This window comes from Hemicordylus capensis, chromosome 2, assembly GCF_027244095.1.
Source record: "Hemicordylus capensis ecotype Gifberg chromosome 2, rHemCap1.1.pri, whole genome shotgun sequence".
NCBI classification, from domain to species: domain Eukaryota; kingdom Metazoa; phylum Chordata; class Lepidosauria; order Squamata; family Cordylidae; genus Hemicordylus; species Hemicordylus capensis.
Window position 1 is genome coordinate 397,219,072 of NC_069658.1, and position 20,132 is coordinate 397,239,203.

At 45.2% G+C, this 20,132-nt stretch overlaps 1 protein-coding gene across 4 annotated transcripts in view; it reads left to right on the forward strand.

The window, feature by feature from the left end:
- Nucleotides 1-20,132, forward strand: part of CACNA1G (calcium voltage-gated channel subunit alpha1 G) — a 492,338-nt gene that overhangs the window by 349,868 nt on the left and 122,338 nt on the right. For all 4 annotated transcript variants that reach the window (XM_053297969.1, XM_053297972.1, XM_053297970.1 and 1 more), the window contains one exon: nt 13,820-13,920. In XM_053297969.1, coding sequence (XP_053153944.1) covers nt 13,820-13,920 — 101 coding nt within the window. The remainder of the gene's footprint in view (nt 1-13,819; nt 13,921-20,132) is intronic.

The window sequence follows — 20,132 nt, forward strand, 5'->3', positions numbered from 1 at the left end:
AGAAGAGGGTAGAAAATCCAGATGTTTGTTGATTTAATTGAATACAAGACATCACTGCAATATATGTATCCCAAGTAATCATCCACTGGGCATATGTCTTGTATTTCAGGAATCCAGAGCATGTAACCAAGAGGAGCCACAGTGGCCATAATAACTAACTGTAAGCCATGCATAGAAGCTGAGATTGGTTACGTAGAAGGGCAGAGCTGTCCATCATTCCTAAGTTAGGTGCTGAAATATGAACACTTCATGTTGTCGTACTGTCTGGGCAAAAGCCATAGACATACAGTTGTTGCATTTTTTGAGATTTTTTTTTTTTTTTGAAATTATCTGGTTTAATTTTTAAATTAAAAACTTTAATTTTTCTTCTGTGCATCTCCACAGATAGCCAGCCAGATGATGGCAAACATGGCAGTCGCAATTGGATTGCCTTCACCTAATCAGCATGCACTGTTCACAAAGAGAGAGCAAGCAAGCGGTGTTTTCCTTTCTTCAAAGGCAGGGCTATATCCTGTCCTCAGTTTTAAGCGAATGATTTCTGTTTCTATAAACTCTCCTTACAAATTCATAATAACCCAGGGCAGAAATTGGCCTATTAGTTTCACTGGGGCAGCACTGGTCTTTGTATTAATTTTAATATAAATAGGCACTACTCTAATGAATGTTGCTCTTTCCTAGGCCAGGGAGGACCCATTTAGAAGACATTAGTTAAAACCAGGGGGTGGGGGGTAAAGGAGAAGAAAAATCAGCAGCGGTTTGGAGCTGATTAGAGAGATGAGACTGCAGAGAGCATCTCCAGAGTTAGATTATCCCTGTATCTCTGCTTGCCACTGAATACCTGTGATTTGCTCTGGAACATTACAGCCAGACTTATGTAAATTCCATTGCAGCTTCTGAGCGTAGAGCAACACATCCGGCTGATTACAAAAAAAAAATGAAGTGCAAGCTGACAAGCACCCTTTTCAGCTCCATCAAGTGCAGTTAGAGAGTTTGCGCCCGGCATCTGTTTGGAAGGATTAAGGCCTCTGGGCACCTAGAAGATGCAGAATATGACTAATCAGATGAAAAGCTGCAAACATCCTCCCTTGTACAGCCTTGGCTCCTGGTGGGGGATGGGGAACGTAAAGACTCTTGGGACTGTATCTGCTCTGCAGTGCAGGTGAAAGGCATGATGTAAGCACCTGCACCTATTAGAAAACACATTCTGGAAGTGTAGCCATCTCTCTCAGCAGCTGCAAAAATAACAGCCTGGTGGCACTTTAGAGACTAACAAATTGATTGTGGCTTGAGCTTTTGTAGAGAAGAGACTATGTCAAGTTGCATGAAGTAGATAGTAAATGTATGAGTATGTCTGTGTGTATAGATAGAAACACGTACATGCACGCACGCACACACACACACAAGTCCAGTTGGTGGGGGACTACTGTTTTGAAACCTGTGATTAGACAGTGAGTGAACTCCAACTTCAAGCTGAGATACCATACTTGAATCAACTGAAGTAAATCAGTCACAAAGATCAACAAGTTAGCAAATGGATCCAGGCCCCTCGGCTATTGCAGGCTGAAGCTCAGTTTGCACGATACCACGTATGAGCTAATTGGTTTTTGTTGTGAATTAACCAACCACTGTTAGTTATTTTTAAGGCCTGATTTAAAATAAGGTCAAATCTGTCATGAACTCCAATTCAGCAGTCCCATAATTTATTTGCATTATACGTTATGTCTTTGCTTGAGTATACTGATCTTGGGGTGAAAAACAGAATGTCATAGGACGCTGAAGTCTCCATCCCCCTGTTTCTCTGTGCTGGCATTTCTAATCTCCTATTTGTGTCCATTTATTATCTTATGCCGAGGCGTCTGGTTTGTCCTATATAAGCCATAGATGGCCATTGATGGACAAGGGTATGGACAAGCATATGGACCTTAGATAGTCTTGTAGATAATATGCAGATCGGTTGTAATATTTCCCATGTAGATAAGGGGACAAGATGCTATGAGGCAGTAGCGGCAGGTGAGGGTGGTGCAGGGGGAGCAGCGAGAGGTTCCTATAAAAGTCCTTATAGCGACACTGCCAGCACCTGCAAGCTGTGCAGCAGCTGCCTTGCCTGCAGCATTCACCTGGCCTCTGCGCTTGCTCAGTGGACATTTGCGTGGTCAGCTTGGTGTTGCTGACCACGCAAATGGCCACTGCACATGTGCAGAGGCCAGGTGAGTGCCGCGGGTGGGGAAGCTGCCATGTGGGATGCTGGGCAGCGCGGCGCAGCTCCCCACAGCTTGCAGGTGCCAGCAGTATTGCCGGTAAGGACTTTTAAAGGTACCTCTCACCACGCTGTCCTTACTGGCTGCCACTGCCACGAGGTTTGATTCACATGTCGTGGGGAAGGCTGTAGCTTTGCTAAGTAGTTGGGTTGCATTTTTTTCTTGCTACCAAAAAGTAAATTTTTCTGTGTCTTGGTTAAGGTTTCTCTTACTTGCACTGTGCTATGAAGAAGGCAGGAAACGCTGTGAATCTCTTCTGCTATTTCTTCCCAAATGCTATATATATTAAAGTTTTAATGTAATATTAGTAATAAAACTATGGGGCCATTCACCCGACCTACCGGGCAGGTATGGGGAAGGCTTCCCAAACCTTGCCTTCCCTCATTGTTCTGTTGGTGGGAGCAGACTCCCTCCCTCCCTGCTGCCACACGATCAGTCCTGCTTCATGCAGCGCAGAGCAGGGTGGATTGATCTGAGGCGGGGGTGGGACTCATTGCCCAGGCCTCCGTGAACCCCACAATGCAGCAGGTGATGCACACACTGCCTTGGGGAATCCCCCAATACCTGGGTGCTCTAGACGCCTGTCTCTCTGTGTGGCTGGGCTGGAAGCAGCCTGTGCTTGTGCACAAGCAAGTAGCTGGGGGTAAGGGAGTACTTGCTCCCTTAACCACGGCTAAAGCCAGAGTAAATAGCAGGGCTACGCGGGCCCCAGCCTGGTGGTTCTCATGCAGAGCCTCTATATGACTGAAAACTATCCAAACTGTATTAAATATCATTAATCAAGATCAACAAAATATATCCATACATCACCACAGAGTTCATGGGAAATTGTCAATAGGATACCATAAGAGTGATCTCTGTATGTCCAACTTAAAGATAAAATCCAGTGATTCATTCTCAGGATATCATACTGTCAGTAGATGGGAGATGTATAAACAAATATTCCCATGTGGTTGCAGTGTCAGGCTTTGATTGAAAGTTAAAATATCAGCTCAATCTTGTAGTGTTGCCAACATCAGGTCCACCTTAACATTTTGCTAAACACATTTTGACTCAACTGAGTCTTCTTCAGTGGCAATTATCAGAAAGATTCTCACTTCCACTAGTGGTCTCCAGTCCCATCATAGGGATTAAACCAGCACTAGCTTCTCTGTGTTATATTGTCAAATCCAAATGTGGTTTGGGGGGTGGGCGTTCTTTCCCCTGCTTGTACAAACAGCTGTGCAAGTGAAAGGAAACTCCACCTCTCTCCCAAGCCCTCCACCAAGAGCATAGATGACAGGACAGGCAGAATCTTGGCTCACTTGTGCAGACATTTGGAGAAGGGAATAATAGTGGGAGTTTCTCCCACTGTTTCTTATCATATCCAAAGCTCCACACAATTGAGAGAAGTATCTGCCTTTCCCTCGAGCCTTCTAAGAAGTGCAAAAGGCTTGGAAGAAAGATGGAATTCAGAGGCAGGTGACATAGGGACATAGGAAGCTGCCATATACTGAGTCAGACCATTGGTCTAGCTAGCTCAGTATTGTCTTCGCATACCGGCAGCGGCTTCTCCAAGGTTGCAGGCAGGAATCTCTCTCAGCCCTATCTTGGAGATGGTGCCAGGGAGGGAACTTGAAATCTTCTGCTCTTCCCAGAGCGGCTTCATCCCCTGAGGGGAATATCTTACAGTGCTCACATTTCTAGTCTCCCATTCATATGCAAACAGGGCAGACCCTGCTTAGCTAAGGGAACACGTCCTGCTTGCTACCACAAGACCAGCTCTCCTCTTAAGGTGGGAGTCCTCTCACCAAAGGGCACTCACTGCTGATGAGCTGGTGAGTGGAATTGTGGAGATTTGATTTTAAACTTGGAAGGCTAAACAGTGGTGACCACTTTTCAATAGGTGTTTGCCTGCTCCCTCCTTATTATAAGTTTCTCTCTATTTCTTGGAAGACTATAGCCCTATTCGCACAATATGTTCAACACTCGTACAATGAGTATACAATGAACACAGGAACAGATCTGTACATAGATACAATTATTCACTCATGTTGAACACAAGTTCAGCAGTCTATTTCCTATCAGCACCATGCATTTGAGGGCCTGTATCCAGGTTCACCTTTAAAATGAACGCAGGTACATCCACACAAAAACATGTGCGAAATAATGTCTGGATAGGGCTGGTGTGTCAGGTTTCAATGCCAGTGCTCTATCAATTGGCCTTAAATGTACATTATAACATTGGAAGAGGCTGGTGAGAATCCTGGGAAAACATTTTCTAGTCACAGAAATATCGGTATTGCTACTTAATGGAATCTCAGAACTTTTTATTTAATTCCCGCTGTGATTTGTAAGTAAAACACAAGTTGATATCAAAGGGAATGAAGCACATGTTTCATCCACTAAATGTTGCCCTTGGGCACATATATACACATCTGGATCTACAGGGACCTTGCTTGCATTAGAATATAGCAGCTTTTCCTCATAATGTTTACTATCAAATGTATTTGTTACAGCATTTTCTTCTTCCACATCTCTATTCATACCGAACAGGTGTGTCTTCTGAAGTACATGTTATTTGAATAACATAATTGAGGCATCTCTTTGAACATAATGTGAACTCTAGAAGCAATCAAGCTGATTGTAAGCAAGCCTGCATTTCTGGCCTTTGCAGAGAAAGAATCTCTTGGGCTGGGTTAGAAGGACTCATAATTTTTATGTTTTATATCAGCAAAATCTGGATGTGCACCAGCTTCCCCTGGGCCAGCCCAAAGCTCTCATTTTTAAAGTACGATACCTTTATGTTAATAATTCCTTTGTCCCAGTGTGCACCCAAGGAAAAACGAGCCTCAGCAAATGTTTGACAGAATAATGTTGCCATCTCTTACGGCACGGGCTGGATGGAAAATCAGAGATGGAAAGTGGGCTTGTTCTACACACGCACACACACTACCTTGTTATCTCGTTTAGCCTCTAAATGGCTTACTTGAAACAATTACATAAACCCAAAATATCTTTGGAATTAAAATTGGACAAAAGGGATATAAAGGGGCATTTAGGCTGCTGACACATTCTGCTTTAACTACAAAGTCTCAAGATAAATACCAGCAATGTTTTGAATAATAGATGCTTTTGGAACCTATCCAGATTATAAAATTATCTGGACCAAGCCTCAGCTATTACTAGATGTCCCGAGGAAGGTCTTCTAGCTATGCCTTCAAGTGGACAGAACATCTTTAAATAGCCTTGGCTAATTAAGCCAATTTCTAGAATTTGGAAATCAGGGGATACACAGTAGGTGCAGGCCATCAATCCATATTTCGGGGGAAACAGAGCAATTCTCTAAGGGGAGGGATTAGTTTGTTCACTAAACAAAACATGATTTCACTGTGGGGCAAAGAGGCGAGGATCAAAAATAAATTTGTCATTGTTATCCAGGTAGCTGACAGGTAGTTTGCCCATTCCAGAGTTCAGTTTGTCACTGAATATTTTCATTACAGTGGACAGTCATCCACCTATTACCTGGGGCTAATGAGATGCCTGGCTATGGAGAAAGCGGGGTTTCCCCCCATCTATTCCATTCAATTATCTTGACAGATCTAGTTTTTCCTATCCAAATGACCTATAAGAAATACAACATTTTGCTTATTTTAAGAAGTGCTGAAATGCAATTGTTTTATGCTGTGGTTATGGTGCTTGTGTGTGAGGCATTCCGATCCAGAGAAATAGGAGTCCTGAGATCCCTGTTCGAACATATGGCTACTATGAATCAGTGGCTGACATAGGGCTGCTGTGAAGTCCTAAGGCAGCTCCAGTGCTTTTAAGAATGGGCAGTTGTGCTAACAGTGCTTCCGTGTTTTCCATTCGTGACAATGGGGGGAACTGTGGAAGTGCTGCTAGTTCAACCACCCACTCTTAACAGCTTTTGGGTTACCTTAGGACTCTACAGCAGCCTCCATGGGCACAGTCATGGGCGTAGCTTCCATTGGACAAGGGGGGACAATTGCACCTGGGCCCACATGGTTTGAGATGCCCCCCAAGGGCCCTCAGGGCAGTCATCCCTTGTCGACGAGTTGCCCCTGCCGCTCCACCGCACTTGCCACTACTTCCCATCTTCGGCAGTGGTGGGCAGGCTTCCGCCCACTCTACTACCGGCCAGTGCACGGGCTTCCCTTCCTCCGAACAGCATGCCTGCACTGTTTGAGTATGGAGACCATTGCGTGCTGTGACATCACAGCATGCAACTGTCTCCATACTCAAAACAGCGCAGAAGTGCTGTTTTGAATAAGAAAAGCCTGCGTGCCAGCCGGTAGTGGAGTGAGGGGAAGCCAGGGAGAAACCCGCCTGCTGCTGCTGCCACTCTCCTGGCAACGAAGATGTGACATAGCAGTGGTGGCAGCAAGGCCTCCCACCCCCAGAGATCATTAGGGGAGCTTGCAGATGAAGGGGGCATGGTTTTGGCACTCACATGCTTTTTGCACACACTGACTTTGTCCCTTGGCCACCGGGATCCTTGCTACACCTCTGGGCACAGTGTTATGGCTCCATAATCCTGTGCATTGTGTCAGCCCCTGTTTTATCCCTTTGGTTCTTACTATTTGTAAAAGTAAGGTTACTACAGTGATCCTTAATTGAGCCCCACATGCTCTATTCGTTAAAGCCCTATGAATGACCTAAGTTAAGATGGAAGTGCTGTGGGTAGTTAGTTCATTGGGCCATGAAAATTATGTCCAATCAATTCTGGGTGGGATTTCACTCCCCTGTAAAGATCATTTTCGAAATTGGGGATGTTCTCAAACCAGCTTTGCTTATAGACACTCAAGTGCATAGCATTAAGTGCCTTTCACTAGCTTCAGTTGGTATACCAATTATGTCTGCTTCTGGAAGGAGATTATCTGACCACAGTTATTCATGCTTTGGTGACATCCAGGTTTAATTACTGCAATACATGGTAGGGTTGTCCTTGTAAAATATTGGTCTGGTTGAAAACACAGCTGCCAGGTTGCTGTGTCCTGCCATGGTAAACATGTTTTCCTAGTTCTCAAAGATCTCCATTGACTTTGAGCTTGTTTCCTAGCAGAATTCAGTTCCTGGCATTGACCTATAAAGCCATAAATGGTCTGAGACTACGAACCTGTTCACCATCAACTGAGATTTTTTTAGGTCCTTCTGTGAGTGCCCTGGAGAGAGGGACTTGTTTCTAGAGATGCTCTGTCCCTGGAATTATCTCCAGAAAGTTCACCTGGTTCCATCATTACTATCGTGCCCAGACCAACTCTGCACTGAAGCATTAAGAGTCATTAATATCAACTGTATTTTATTGATACTTGCATTACTTTTGCTTTTAGGATTGTTTACTGTTCATTGTTTGGTGCTAGGACTTTTACATTTGACGTTTGTAAACTGCCTTGAAGGTTGTTATTGTGGAAATAGGAGTATATAATTGTTTAAAGAAATAAAATGGTGGCTGTTGGGAACAATGTAGTAAAAAGGAGCTAAAGGATTATGACTGAGGTTGAGTGGACAGCATTTGGTGAAGATTTTTAGCAGAGTTGAAAGGCATCCTCCTTTTGATAGTTTTTCAATTATTGCTTCAAATTCAAGAAGTATTGCCCTCACCCTGAATTAACTTCATTTGCCCTCAATAATCTCAGCACACGGCTGTGCTGTCAGTAATGTCAGATTTGTGACATAGCCAAATTTGATTGGCTATGTAATATTGTGACATCATCCCATTCATGACATTATCTTCAATTGGTTGGGATTGCCCATATGATTAAACCAGGAAGAAGAAGAAGATCCTACCTTCCCCCAGATGATCGATCGTCATTTCTTTGGTGTGCAAGCTGTGCGCCCACACAACCCATGCTGCCTGGAGCAGTGCGGATCAACAGAGGCCGGGACTTGTTTTCCCAGCCTCCGGATATCCCACAGGATGCCACATGATGAGCATGGTGCCTTGGGGGAATCCCCCATCAGATGGGCACTCCAGGTGCCCATCTCTGTCTCTCCTTGGGCTGTGTGCAGCGCAAGGAGACCCACGATCCCGGCAGCCAGGTTAAGGGAGCACTTGTGCCCTTAACCTCAGCTAAGAGCTGGGCTAGGGAGTGGGATTAGACTAAGTGGGAGTGCCAGGATCCATGCAGGTCCTGGCACTCCGCACGAGAAGCCTAGCCCGGGCTAGGCTGCCCTAGCCTAGGCTGGGCTGCTCGTGATAACAGTCTCTCTCATAAATAAGTATCCTGTTCTAAGCTGAGTCAGGGTCTCTACCAGGGCAGAGATCTGGGAGGAACAAAGGCTTGAGGAGAAAGGGCTAGCTTCAAGCAGTAACCCTCAAGAGCTGGCTTTCTCTACATAGGAGGAATTTTGCTGCCGTGGCTTCTTGGAGCAGACTCTGGATAGGCTCTAGAGTAGGCCCTGTTGCTTAAAGGATAATTTCCTAATTTTCTATGCACCAGCTTCAGCAGCACTGGGTGACCTATACTAGAGCTGGCAAGTCCTCCAAGTCAAATGATGAAGGCAGGACTGCGTCCTTGGGTAGTGTGAAGGTTCTGCCTCAAGTTTCCCTAGTTCTCCTGCTGTGGAGGGGTCCTGGTGGCACAGGGCCATCTGAGGTCTGGGTCATAAATTCTTCATATCCTTTCTCATCTCCTACCCACCTCATCCCTCAGCTGGAGAGGTCCCAGACCCACGGTCATGACAGTAAGAGATTTACTGAAATAATTATGTTTCCCCCAGCACTACTTATGACTCTAAATGAGAGGTTATTTGGCAGAGCCCTAATTATGATTGAGGTGAGCCTAGGAATGTGTAGGTCCTGAATGAGCACAAAATGCTGTTGGCAAAATCCCCTTTTAAAGGCTTGGCTTAGAATATTAGCTCCATTTACAGTCTGAACTCCTCTGGATGAAAACACCCTATGAGTCTGAATTAAATAACAGTACAGTTAACTTGAGCCACCTAATGGCTTAATTTTCCTGCTTGTTGCATAGATTGTATGGTCAGGCGGGGGGTCTTGGTTGTGACTAAGAAACTTGCAGTTGGGCACAGGGTATGTCTCAGTAATACATGTCCCAGAAATTTACAGCTTTATGGAGTAAAACCCAAACCTTGTACTGGGATCAGAAAGCTACAGACAGTCTATTTTTTTTTTTAATTCCAATAAGACCTCTTGGGTTTGTAAATGCCAACTGCTGACACTAGACTTTCCCCACACCCTAGCCAAGTGCCCTTCTAAACACAGATGCATGAACTATATATGTGCCATAATTCCACTCACTGCAAGTTTCCTCGTCTCCATTGCACTTCAATGGAGTTTCGGTTTCCAGGATGAAAGTGGTGATGTTGTATGTTTTCATTTAGTAAATATTAGTGAGGGAGAGATGGGGAGAAGATGCAGGACTGGTGCTTTTGGAAACAATCATGCAATCGCCATAACATCTAGGCACAGCCATTGGGCTAGCTTGGGAGATAACAGTTCCTGGTTCTGTTCCACATGTCTCCACATAGTGGGGAGCAAGAGTTGACTTTTCTTCCCTGGCCTCCTTTCTTCCCCACCCTTCCCACTGTCACTGGGATCTATGCAGGGGCAAAATGTGTGAATTGGTCATATGTGTATAAAATCCAATATGTATAGGCCCATTTTGCCAGATCAGTAGTCCAGATACAGTGAAAGCTGGGACCCAGCCATTGGATTCTACCTATCTAGACTCAATTAGCTAGACCCGACAAGCCTGTCTGGTGATGTCAGTGGTAGGCCAGACCTGCTAGATGGATGGGGAGGGAAGTCAGGCTCTCATTCCCCACCATGCGCATAGGAGGGATCTGGGGACATGTATTGTCTGATCCAGCCCAATGTCTGACAGCTAGATCATAAATTCCTGATTCCAGAAAAAGAAATTAACATTTACTTATTAACATATGAATATGTTTCATGCAAGATGTACATAGAGTGCTGAATAAATAAGAAACAATAGAACTGTCAGACTTTTCAGAGCTGAAACGAGGGATTTTCTAGTTTGTGACTAATATTAATGTACTTAAATGATTTACCATATCTTGGGTTTGCATTTGTCCCTTTGGGAACTTCTTGATTTGTTTTGCTTTCATTCTTTAAAATTTGCTTTCTGGCTAACTATAATTTTACATCCTTATGACCCTGACCCATGTAATAGTATGAACAAATTAAAGTGTTTGTTTGGCTTATTTCATTCAGCTATTTTCCCTAGTTCATTTGAGCATTCTGCTCCATAGCTGTTGATGAGACCAGCTCTTGTTAGCTCTGAGAAAAAGTTGTAACCAGATTAAAGATTTTGAATCAGCTACATTTGTCTACTTAAACTCCACCATGCATGTTGATTTTATTCAGTTCTTTTAGTCATGTTTGAGAACTGGGCTCTGGTAAACGTGCCTTCCATTCCAATATGTCCAGTGTTGGTTTGTTGGATTTTTATTGTCCTTGTTATTGCTTTTTTAGGCCTTCCTCAAAAAAAGTCAATCTAGCTCAGTATTTTCTGCACTGACTGACAGTGACTCTCCGAGCCTCTTCTCATGACCATTGAGAAGAGCTAGAGGGCAGTCTGTGGGGAAGGCAGGTTAAACTTACCTTCCCCACGGATGACTGAGCTGGTGTTGCTGGGTGTGCTCCCTGCGCACCCAGATGATTCCCTGTGCGCCGAGGCAGCAGGGAGGGTCAGAGGCCAGGATGTGTTGTCCCAACCCCCTAAAATACAATGATGCACTATGCAAGTGTGCAGTGCATCATGGGGCATCCCCTTCCCAGGGCTCCCCACACGGTCAGGAATACGGGGTTATGAGAATGCTTGCTCCCTTAACTTCGTTTTCAGGGGTGGCTACATAGGTGGTTTTGCCACCGTGTTGCCACCAGGATCAGGCCCAATCCTGGCGGTTCAACACGCATGTGCAAAACCAAGCTGGGCTCCCTCAGCCCGGTTTTGCACACACATGTGAATAGCCTCTCCAGGTTGTCAGACAGGAGTCTTTCCCAGCCCTACCTGGAGTTGCCAGGGACTGAACCTGGGACCTTCTGCATGAAAAGCATTTACTCTGCCCCTGAGCTACAGCTCTTCCCTGCACAAAAGCAGCATGTACATTTTAATATAAACAAATAAGAGATCCTGCAATAATTTTCATTTGTAGATGTGTTTTAAACTTGCCTCGTCACCCTGAGGGGGTAACACTGGCATAGAGAGGAGCCACAGCATGGAATCCTCCCACTCAGTCCAGGAATTCTTTCACTAGCTTCACAGATACATATCCATGCTGCAAACATAATGTGAGAATGGCTTCTATCTTGTAGTTCTCAGCCTCTCAACATTTAAGCTGGTTCATGCAATATGTGGGACAGGGTGTTCCAGACACAGGAGTCATTCCTGCATGAACTCTTGCAAAGAGAAGCACCCCCTGGCCTCTGCTATGGGCGAGAGGGAAGGGCCACTGTGAGGTTCCCTTGCCTCCCAGGAGGAACATCAATGCAAGGAGATGACCAGCCTGGCCCCATCCATTGGCCGAGGAAGGAACAGCGGCAGGAAGCCTGCTCCTCACTCTCCCTGCCAGGAAAGAACCACTACCCCAACTGGCCAGTGCCCAGGGAATGCAAAAGTAAAGGGAAGCACCTTCTGCCATTGCTAAGGGCTGCTACGCTGTGTGTGTGTGTGTGTGTGTGTGTGTGTGTGTGTGTGTGTGTGTGTTTTTAAAATACTGTTACTGCAATACATTGTAGACCAGCTTAAGGACCATTCAGTTGAAAGGCAAAGTATAAACCAGGGCTGCTCAACTTTGGCCCTCCTGCAGACGGCCTACAACTCCCATGATCCCTGGATGTTGGCCCCTGTCACTGGGGATTATGGGAGTTGTAGTCCAAAAACAGCTGGGGTGGGGGCAAAATTGAGCAGGCCTGGTATAAACCAGATAGAGAGAGAGAGAGAGACAGACTGACAGACATTCTTCTGCCACAGCAACTTCTGTGGTATGAGCACTGTGGGTTGCAAAGGTTGTTGCTGCTGAGTTACATATGGCCAGCATACACAATAGGGTAGGAGAAGCCTTTTATCCTAATTCAGGAGCTGGGCGTGCTCCCAGTTTTCAATCGTGTTTTAGATAAAAATGAAGTCATAGGCGGGGAACTTGATTGTCAGTGAAACCCCAGCTGAGTAGGGCAAGCACACCGTACCCAGATTCCATCCCCAGTTTCTGAATGAGGTAGGCCAGGAAATCATCCTAATTATCTGAGACTTGACTGACAATCAAGCTCCTCCCCTCTGACCTTGTTTTTATCGAATACACGATCAGAAATGAGCAGTAAACTGCCCTGTTGCATTGCTCCCTTGCATGCACATATGGAGAACTCCCCACCTACAAAATCTGCCCCATATCCAGAGGCGTAACTAGGGAAAACGGCGCCCGGGGCAAGCACTGAAATCGCGCCCCCCGTGCCCCCCCGCCCCCCCCAACATACTACATTATACTTAGGTTTTTCCTCACAAGCGCCCGCCGCCGCCAAGCCAGGCCACTGACTGGCCGCCAGGCGCCAGCAAAGCAATGGGGGGGGGGGCGCGTGGGCGGTGCAGAAGGGACCGCTCGTGGGGGAGGGGGCGCCGACGTGCTCCCTTGATTGCTGCAGCGCTGCTGCACTGAGCAGGAAACATTTGTATTAACAAAAAATAATAAATAATAAAAAAATATTTTTTGTCATGGCGGCGCCCCCCACGTGACCAGAAAAGATGGCGCCCGGGGCACGTGCCCCCCCTGCCCCCCCTATAGTTACGCCTCTGCCCATATCACATCTGAATTGACTCCTTGAAAACAAGTGGGGCTTTGCTCTGACTATGCCCTTCACAACGAAGCAACATTCATAACAAAACTCCTATGTACTGTTGGTTTTGTTGTTCTTCTCTTTTGAAGGTAGTAGTAATGTGTGAGTTAAAGAAAGAGTCTGTTTTTTCTGAGACACTCCCCCCCCGTCTGTTTGCTGTATTCATTTTTTTTGCTTTGAAGTAATGTTGTGACACATTGTGATACTATCTGAGATTGAGACACAATTGTATTTATTTTTCTTGGCTGCTATGCCTGTGTTTTCCTCACAGTGACTTTTAAAATGCTGCCGCTGCCGTGTTGGAGTAGTCTTTAAACAGATACTGTGCACAACGGTGCATGTCTCTGCAATAAATTTCTTCAAATCTCTCCTTTCCCTGCCACCTCCCTCTTTACTTGGCTTCTGTAAGTGGAGCAGTCTGCCTGTACTGATAGATATCATTAATCCATCCTTGAGCAACACAGCAGGGGCCTTCTCTCCACACAGTCAGATTCATTGTTTTAGCCTTGTTTTATGACCAAGATGTCCCATTCAAGAGAATACCTCCAGCTTGCAGGCTTGTGAGGGGCCTTCAAACAGAGGGGTGAGAATTAAAGTATCACGAGTGCTCCACAATTGTCTATTTTCTAGGTTTCAGATCCTGGTTTTAATGGCTACAGCAGCCACTCATAGCAACTGCTCGATAACTCATTGTGCAAGTTTTCAATTTCTTTCTCTCTCTCTCCTCTTTTTTTTTTTTTTTTAGAGTAAAAAGGATCGTATGAAGGCTTGGATAAGGGCACGCCTACCCACCTGGTGCAAAGAAAGAGATTCCTGGTCTGTCTACATCTTTGCTCCTCAGTCTAAGTAAGGCAACTTAGTTTGATTGGTAACAGTGTGGCAGGCAGGGCTCCAGGATTTTGTGCTCAAAGAAATGCTTGCAGAAGGTGGCAATAATAGAATTCCTGCAGACTTAACCATTGTAAGGAATCAAGCAAGTAGTGTCAGCTAAAATATTTGAGCTGGTGCCCAATGTCTAGTGACTGCAGCATTCATCCAGTACCTTGGAAGTCAATCAATACATTTTGTAGCTTTCACCATATACCAGAACAACCTATCATACAAATAACAATCAACAATATAATGAAGCCACTTTGGATATATATTTTAGAAAGGCAGGATAAAAATGTTAGTAATAAACAAATAAATAAAATAGGAATATGAAATGCAGTTATTACATTCAAGGATTAGCATAACTGTGCACAGCTGTGACATCAACAAACTTGCCACTAACTTTTGGAAGCTGCTTCCACAGTCTTTAGCATAACTGCCTTCCCTTCCCACTCAGCCAAAATTCATATTTTAAAAGCTGTGACCAATACAAAATCCTGTCTTAAATGAGAGGCAGGACATCTTCTGTGACACACACACACCCCTGTGTAGCATGAGTCATGCAGCTAGAGCTGTGGAACTGGAAGTGGTAGAAGCCATAATTGCAATTTCTGAATCACATTTACATATATCTGTATTTTAATATTTATTTCATATGGGTACTGCCCTTCCTCCAAAGATCTTAGAGCAATGTACAGGTTTTTCTCCCATTTTATCTCACAACAACCCTGTGAGGTAGGTTAGACTGAGAGATAATGACTGGCAGTGAACTTGATGATTGAGTAGGGCTTTGAACCCCTGTCCTTCTAGGTTATATCTTGCCCTTATTTGCTTCTCTTTGCTTCACCTTATTCACATTCCCCTCATCAGTGCCACCCTCACCAGCTGCCCAAACACTCCCATCCAGTGCCCTGGTTCTTCTCCGACACTGCCCCTACCATTCCAAGAACTGTCAAATAAATCCAGATTCCATGACCTACAATGAGAACATAAGAACAGCCCTTCTGGATCAGGCCCAGGGCCCATCTAGTCCAGCATCTTGTTTCACACAGTGGCCCACCAGATGCCACTGGGTGCCTACAGGCAAGAATTGAGGGCATGCCCTCTGCTGTTACTCCCCTGCATCCTGCCTCTGAGGCTGGAGGTGGCCTATAGCCCTTCAACTAGTAGCCATTGATAGACCTCTCCTCCATGAAGTTATCCAACCCCCTTTTTAAAGCCATCCAGGTTGTTGGCTGTCACTACATCTTGTGGCAGAGAATTCCACAAGTTGATTATGCAGTGTGTGAAAAAGTACCCAGGTGTTGTAGCCTTGCCTCATAAGAAAAGTGCTCTAGGCCCCCGATCATCTTGGTTGCCCTCTTCTGCACCTTTTCCAGTTCTACAATGTCCTTTTTTAGATGTGGTGACCAGAATTGTACGTAGTAGTCCAGGTGTGGCTGCACCGTCATTTTGTATAAGGGCATTATAATATTAGCAGTTTTATTTTCATTCTCCTTCCTAATAGGGGTGTGCATTTTGGAATTTTCTTTTTTCGATTTGTATCCAAATCGAAACATCCCCGTTTTGTTTTGTACCCAAATTTTCTGAATCCGAATCAGCCCTGTTTTGTTTTGTTTTGTAGCCAAATTTTCCGAATCCGAATCGATTTGGATTTTTAAAAAGGGTCCCAGGGGGAAAAGAGTGGGTGGTGGTGGTAGTGTCCAATGGGTGGAAGCTACCACCCAAATTTCAAAGGAATTAGGCAAAGGGCTGATTTTTTTGTGTGTGTGAGTTTTTTTTTAAAGTTTACACATCTTTAAGAATTTTCCCATAGGGAATAATGGGGATTCCAGCAAATGTATCGCTTCAAATCAAGGGGAAAGGGATGACCCAGAGCAGAGTGTGGTGGGTGGTAGTGCCCAATGGGGGCAAGGAAACTTCCAGAATTATTTCAAAGGAATTGGGCAAAGGGCTGATCTTTTGTGATTTGTTGAAGTTTACGTGTCTTTAAGATTTCTCCCATGGGGAATAATGGAGGTTTCAGCAACCCCATTATTCCACTTGGGGGGCACTGGGGTTGCCCAGAGCGAGGGGTTCTGTAGTGCACATAGGGTGCCAACCACCCCCACACCCACAAGCCTGTGCGGTACTGGGTTTTGTTGTTTCTGAGGTGTTCATTGTAGATTCTCTGGTAGCATATGAGATTTTCAGTGAAAAACAAGAATCCACTCTCATATGCTACCAGAGAATCTACACTCAGAACACCACAGAAACAGCAGAACCCAGCACCCCATAGGTTAGCAACCCTTCCCCTGGCCAATGTGGGGTCAGTAAAGAGTGGGAAGAAGCAAAAGAGCCAATGGGGAACAAGGAGGGAATTGTCAGCAGGTCAGCCCATGATTTAGGTCACCGATCAGAAGGCTGGAAGGGTGGGAAATTCAAAGAGATGTCAAACACAAAATGGAGACTGACTCAGAGATCACCACAAAATGGAGGTCCGAAACAACAAAACGTTTTGTAGCCGAAACAGGGACGTTTTGTTTTTTATACAAAACTTTTGGATCTGGAAAATGGGTGTTTTGTTTTGTCTACAAAACACCCGAAACAGGCTGTTTTGGGTACAAAACGTTTTGTATCCAAAACATTTCGCACATCCCTACTTCCTAATGATCCCTAGCATGGATTTGGCCTTTTTCACAGCTGCCACACATTGAGTTGACACTTTCAACAAGCTGTCCACCATAACCCCAAGATCCCTCTCCTGGTCAGTCACCGTCAGCTCAGTTCCCACCAGCATATACTTGGTTGGGGTTTTTTGTCCCAATGAGCATCACTTTACACTTGCCAACACTGAACCTCATTTGCCATTTTGTTGCCAACTCACCCAGTTTGGAGAGATCCTTTTGGAGCTCCTCACAATCAGTTTTGAATTCCACTACCCAAAAGAGTTTAGTATCATCTGCAAATCTGGCCACCTCGCTGTTTACCCCTACTTCTAGATCATTTATGAATAAATTAAAAAGCATCGGTCCCAGTACAGATCCCTGGGGGACCCCACTTCTTACTTCCCTCCATTGTGAAAACTCTCCATTTATACCTGCCGTCTGTTTCCTGTCTTTCAACCAGTTAGCAATCCACACATGTAATTGTCCCCTTATCTCATGACTGTTAAGTTTCCTCAGGAGTCTTTGATGAGGAACTTTGTCAAAAGCTTTTTAGAAGTCCAGGTATACTATGAACCTTGATCCACATACTTCTTGACACTCTCAAGAACTCCAAAAGGTTGGTGAGGCAAGATTTACCTTTGCGGAAGCTATGCTAGTTCTCTCCCAGCAGGGCCCGTTGTTGTATGTGCTTTACAATTTTATCCTTGAGGATGCTTTCCATCAATTTGCCTGGAACGGACATTAAGGTAACCAGCCTGTAATTTCCCGTATTGCCCCGGATCCCTTTTTGAAAATCGGTGCTACATTTGCTACCCTCCAGTCCTCCGGTACAGAGCCCGATTGCAGGGGAAAGTTATGTATTTTAGCAAGGAGGTCAGCAATCTCACATTTGAGTTCTTTGAGGGCTCTTGGATGGATGCCATCTGGCCCTGGCGATTTGCTAGTTTTCAGTTTTTCCAGACAGTTTAGAACATCAACTCTTGTCACTTCTATCTGACTCATTGATTTAGCCTCCATCCCCAAACAGCCTGTCTCAGGAACAGGTATATGCTCAGTGTCCTCTGCTGTGAAGACAGACGCAAAGAACTCATTTAGCGTGTCTGCAACCTCCATATCCTCCTTAATAATCCCTTTCACTCCCTCTAATAGTCCAACCGCCTCCCTGGCAGGTTTCCTGCATCTGATGTATTTAAAGAAGTTTGTTATTCCCCTTGATACTTTTAGCTAAATGTTCCTCAAACTCTTCTTTTGCCTCCCTTATTGTCACCCTGCATTTCTTTTGCCAGAGTTTGTGTTCCTTTCTGTTCTCCTCATTTGGGCACTCCTTTCAGTTTCAGAAGGAAGTCTGCTTCCCTTTTATGGCTTCCTTGACATTACCTGTTAGCCATGCTGGCCTCCTCCTGGACTTAGTGGTACCTTTCCTCCTTTGGGGTATACAATCTAACTAGACTTCTAGTATTGTGGTTTTGAGTAAACTCCATGCATTCTGAAGCGAAGTGACTCCTGATTTTCTCTTTCAGCTTTCTTTTCACCATACTCCTCATTTTGGAGAAGTTTCCTCTTGTGAAATTCAAAGTGTCTGTGTTAGACTTCCTTGGTGATTCTCTCCCTGCATGTATGCTGAATTTGATCGCACTGTGGTCCCTGTTCCTTAAATGGTCGATGACACTGACACTCAGGGGTGCCACTCAGGATTAAGTCCAAGGCCACTTTCTCTCTGGTTGATTCCAAGACCATCTGTTCTAGGGCACAGTCATTCAGTGTATCTAGAAATCTGACCTCTTTGTCATGACCTGACTGTGAATTTACCCAGTCTGTGTGTGGGTAATTGAAGTCACCCATTATTACTGTTCTGGCTCTCCTTGAAGCCTCCCTGATTTCCTGCTGAAACTCCCAGGCACTGTCAGTGTTTTGATCCAGAGTGCGATAGCACATCCTCAGTAGCACATTTCCTTTCAGGCCTTGTAGTGTCACCCACAGAGTTTCTGTAGAGGACTCCGGTCCACCTAGGTTTTCTACCTTGTTAGATTCTATCCCTTCTTTAACATACAGTGCTGCTCTACCTCCAAGGTGCCCCTCCCTGTCCTTTCTATTGAGTTTCTATCCAGGGATAACAGTGTCCCACTGGTTCCCACTGTTCTACCATGTTTCTGTTATGCCTACTATATCTATTTCTGTGTTAGCAACCAAGCACTCCAGCTCACCCATCTTGGCTCGGAGGCTTCTGGCATTGGCATATAAGCACCTATAGTACTTCCCTGGTGTATGCTATCTTTCTTTTGACTCTTTGACCAGCTGGCACAGCCTTCTGTCTGCTCTTTATGTGGTTCTGCTCTGTCCCCTTCTATTTTATTTGAATCCTTTGCATCCTTGCATTTTAAAGGACGGCATTTGCCGAACCGGATATTGTCCAGCTCCTGTCGGCTATTCCTCAGGCGTCATTTTAAAAGTTGCTCTGCAACCTTTTTTATTTTAAGCGCCAGCAGTCTGGTTCCATCTTGGTTCAAGTGCAGCCTGTCCCTTTTGTACAGGCCTTGCTTGCCCCAAAATCTGTCCCAGTGCCTAACAAATCTAGACTCCTCCTCCCAGCACCAACATCTCATCCATACATTGAAACTCTTCAGCTCTGCCTATCTCACTGTACCTGCGTGTGGAACAGGTAGAATTTCTGAGAATGCTACCTTGTGCGTCCTGGACTTCAGTACGCAACCTATCAGCCTAAATTTGGCTTCCAGGACCTCCCCACTACATTGCCCCACATCATTGGTGCCGACATGCACCACGACAGCTGTCTCCTCCCCAGCACTGCCTAACAGCCTATCCAGATGCTGTATGATGTCCGCAACCTTCGCACTAGGCAGGCAAGTCACCATGTGGTCAACACACGGGTCACAAACCCGTCTCTCTATACCTCTAATGATCTAATCATCCACAACAAGGAGGCCCTCACCCCCTGGAGGAGTATCCCTTGTGTGAGAGGATATGGGCTCATCATCCATGGAAGAGATCCCTTCTAAAGGAGCATTTTTATCTTCCTCAGACTGATGTCCTCCTTCCCCAAGACCTTCATTCTCCTTGACAACTGAGGAGCTATCAGCCCTGGAGTGGGATGTCCCTACCACGTCTCATCCACGTGCCTCTCTGTCTCTCTGAGCTTTTCCAGATCCGCCACCTTGGTCTTTAGGAAATGAACTTGTTCCCTGAGAGCCAGGAACTCCTTACACCGAGCACACACCCATGACTTCTGCCCATGGAGCAAATAGTCATACATGTGACACTCTGTACAATAAACTAGAAAGTGCCTCCTCTCCTGCTGGCTTTCTGTCTTCATACTGGTTTTGTTGGCTGTTTACAGTATTTAGAGAGAGTTTTTTAGGAGGATATGTCTCAGCTGTAATGGTCAACTATATAACTGCCCAAACAGCCTTTTTCAAGAATATGAGGGAGGGATTTGTACTTACCTTCTCTTTTCCACCGGGCTCCTTGTGATCACAGGGGCTTGTTCCAGTCTCCCCTGCACACCTCCCGCTAAACTCTTGC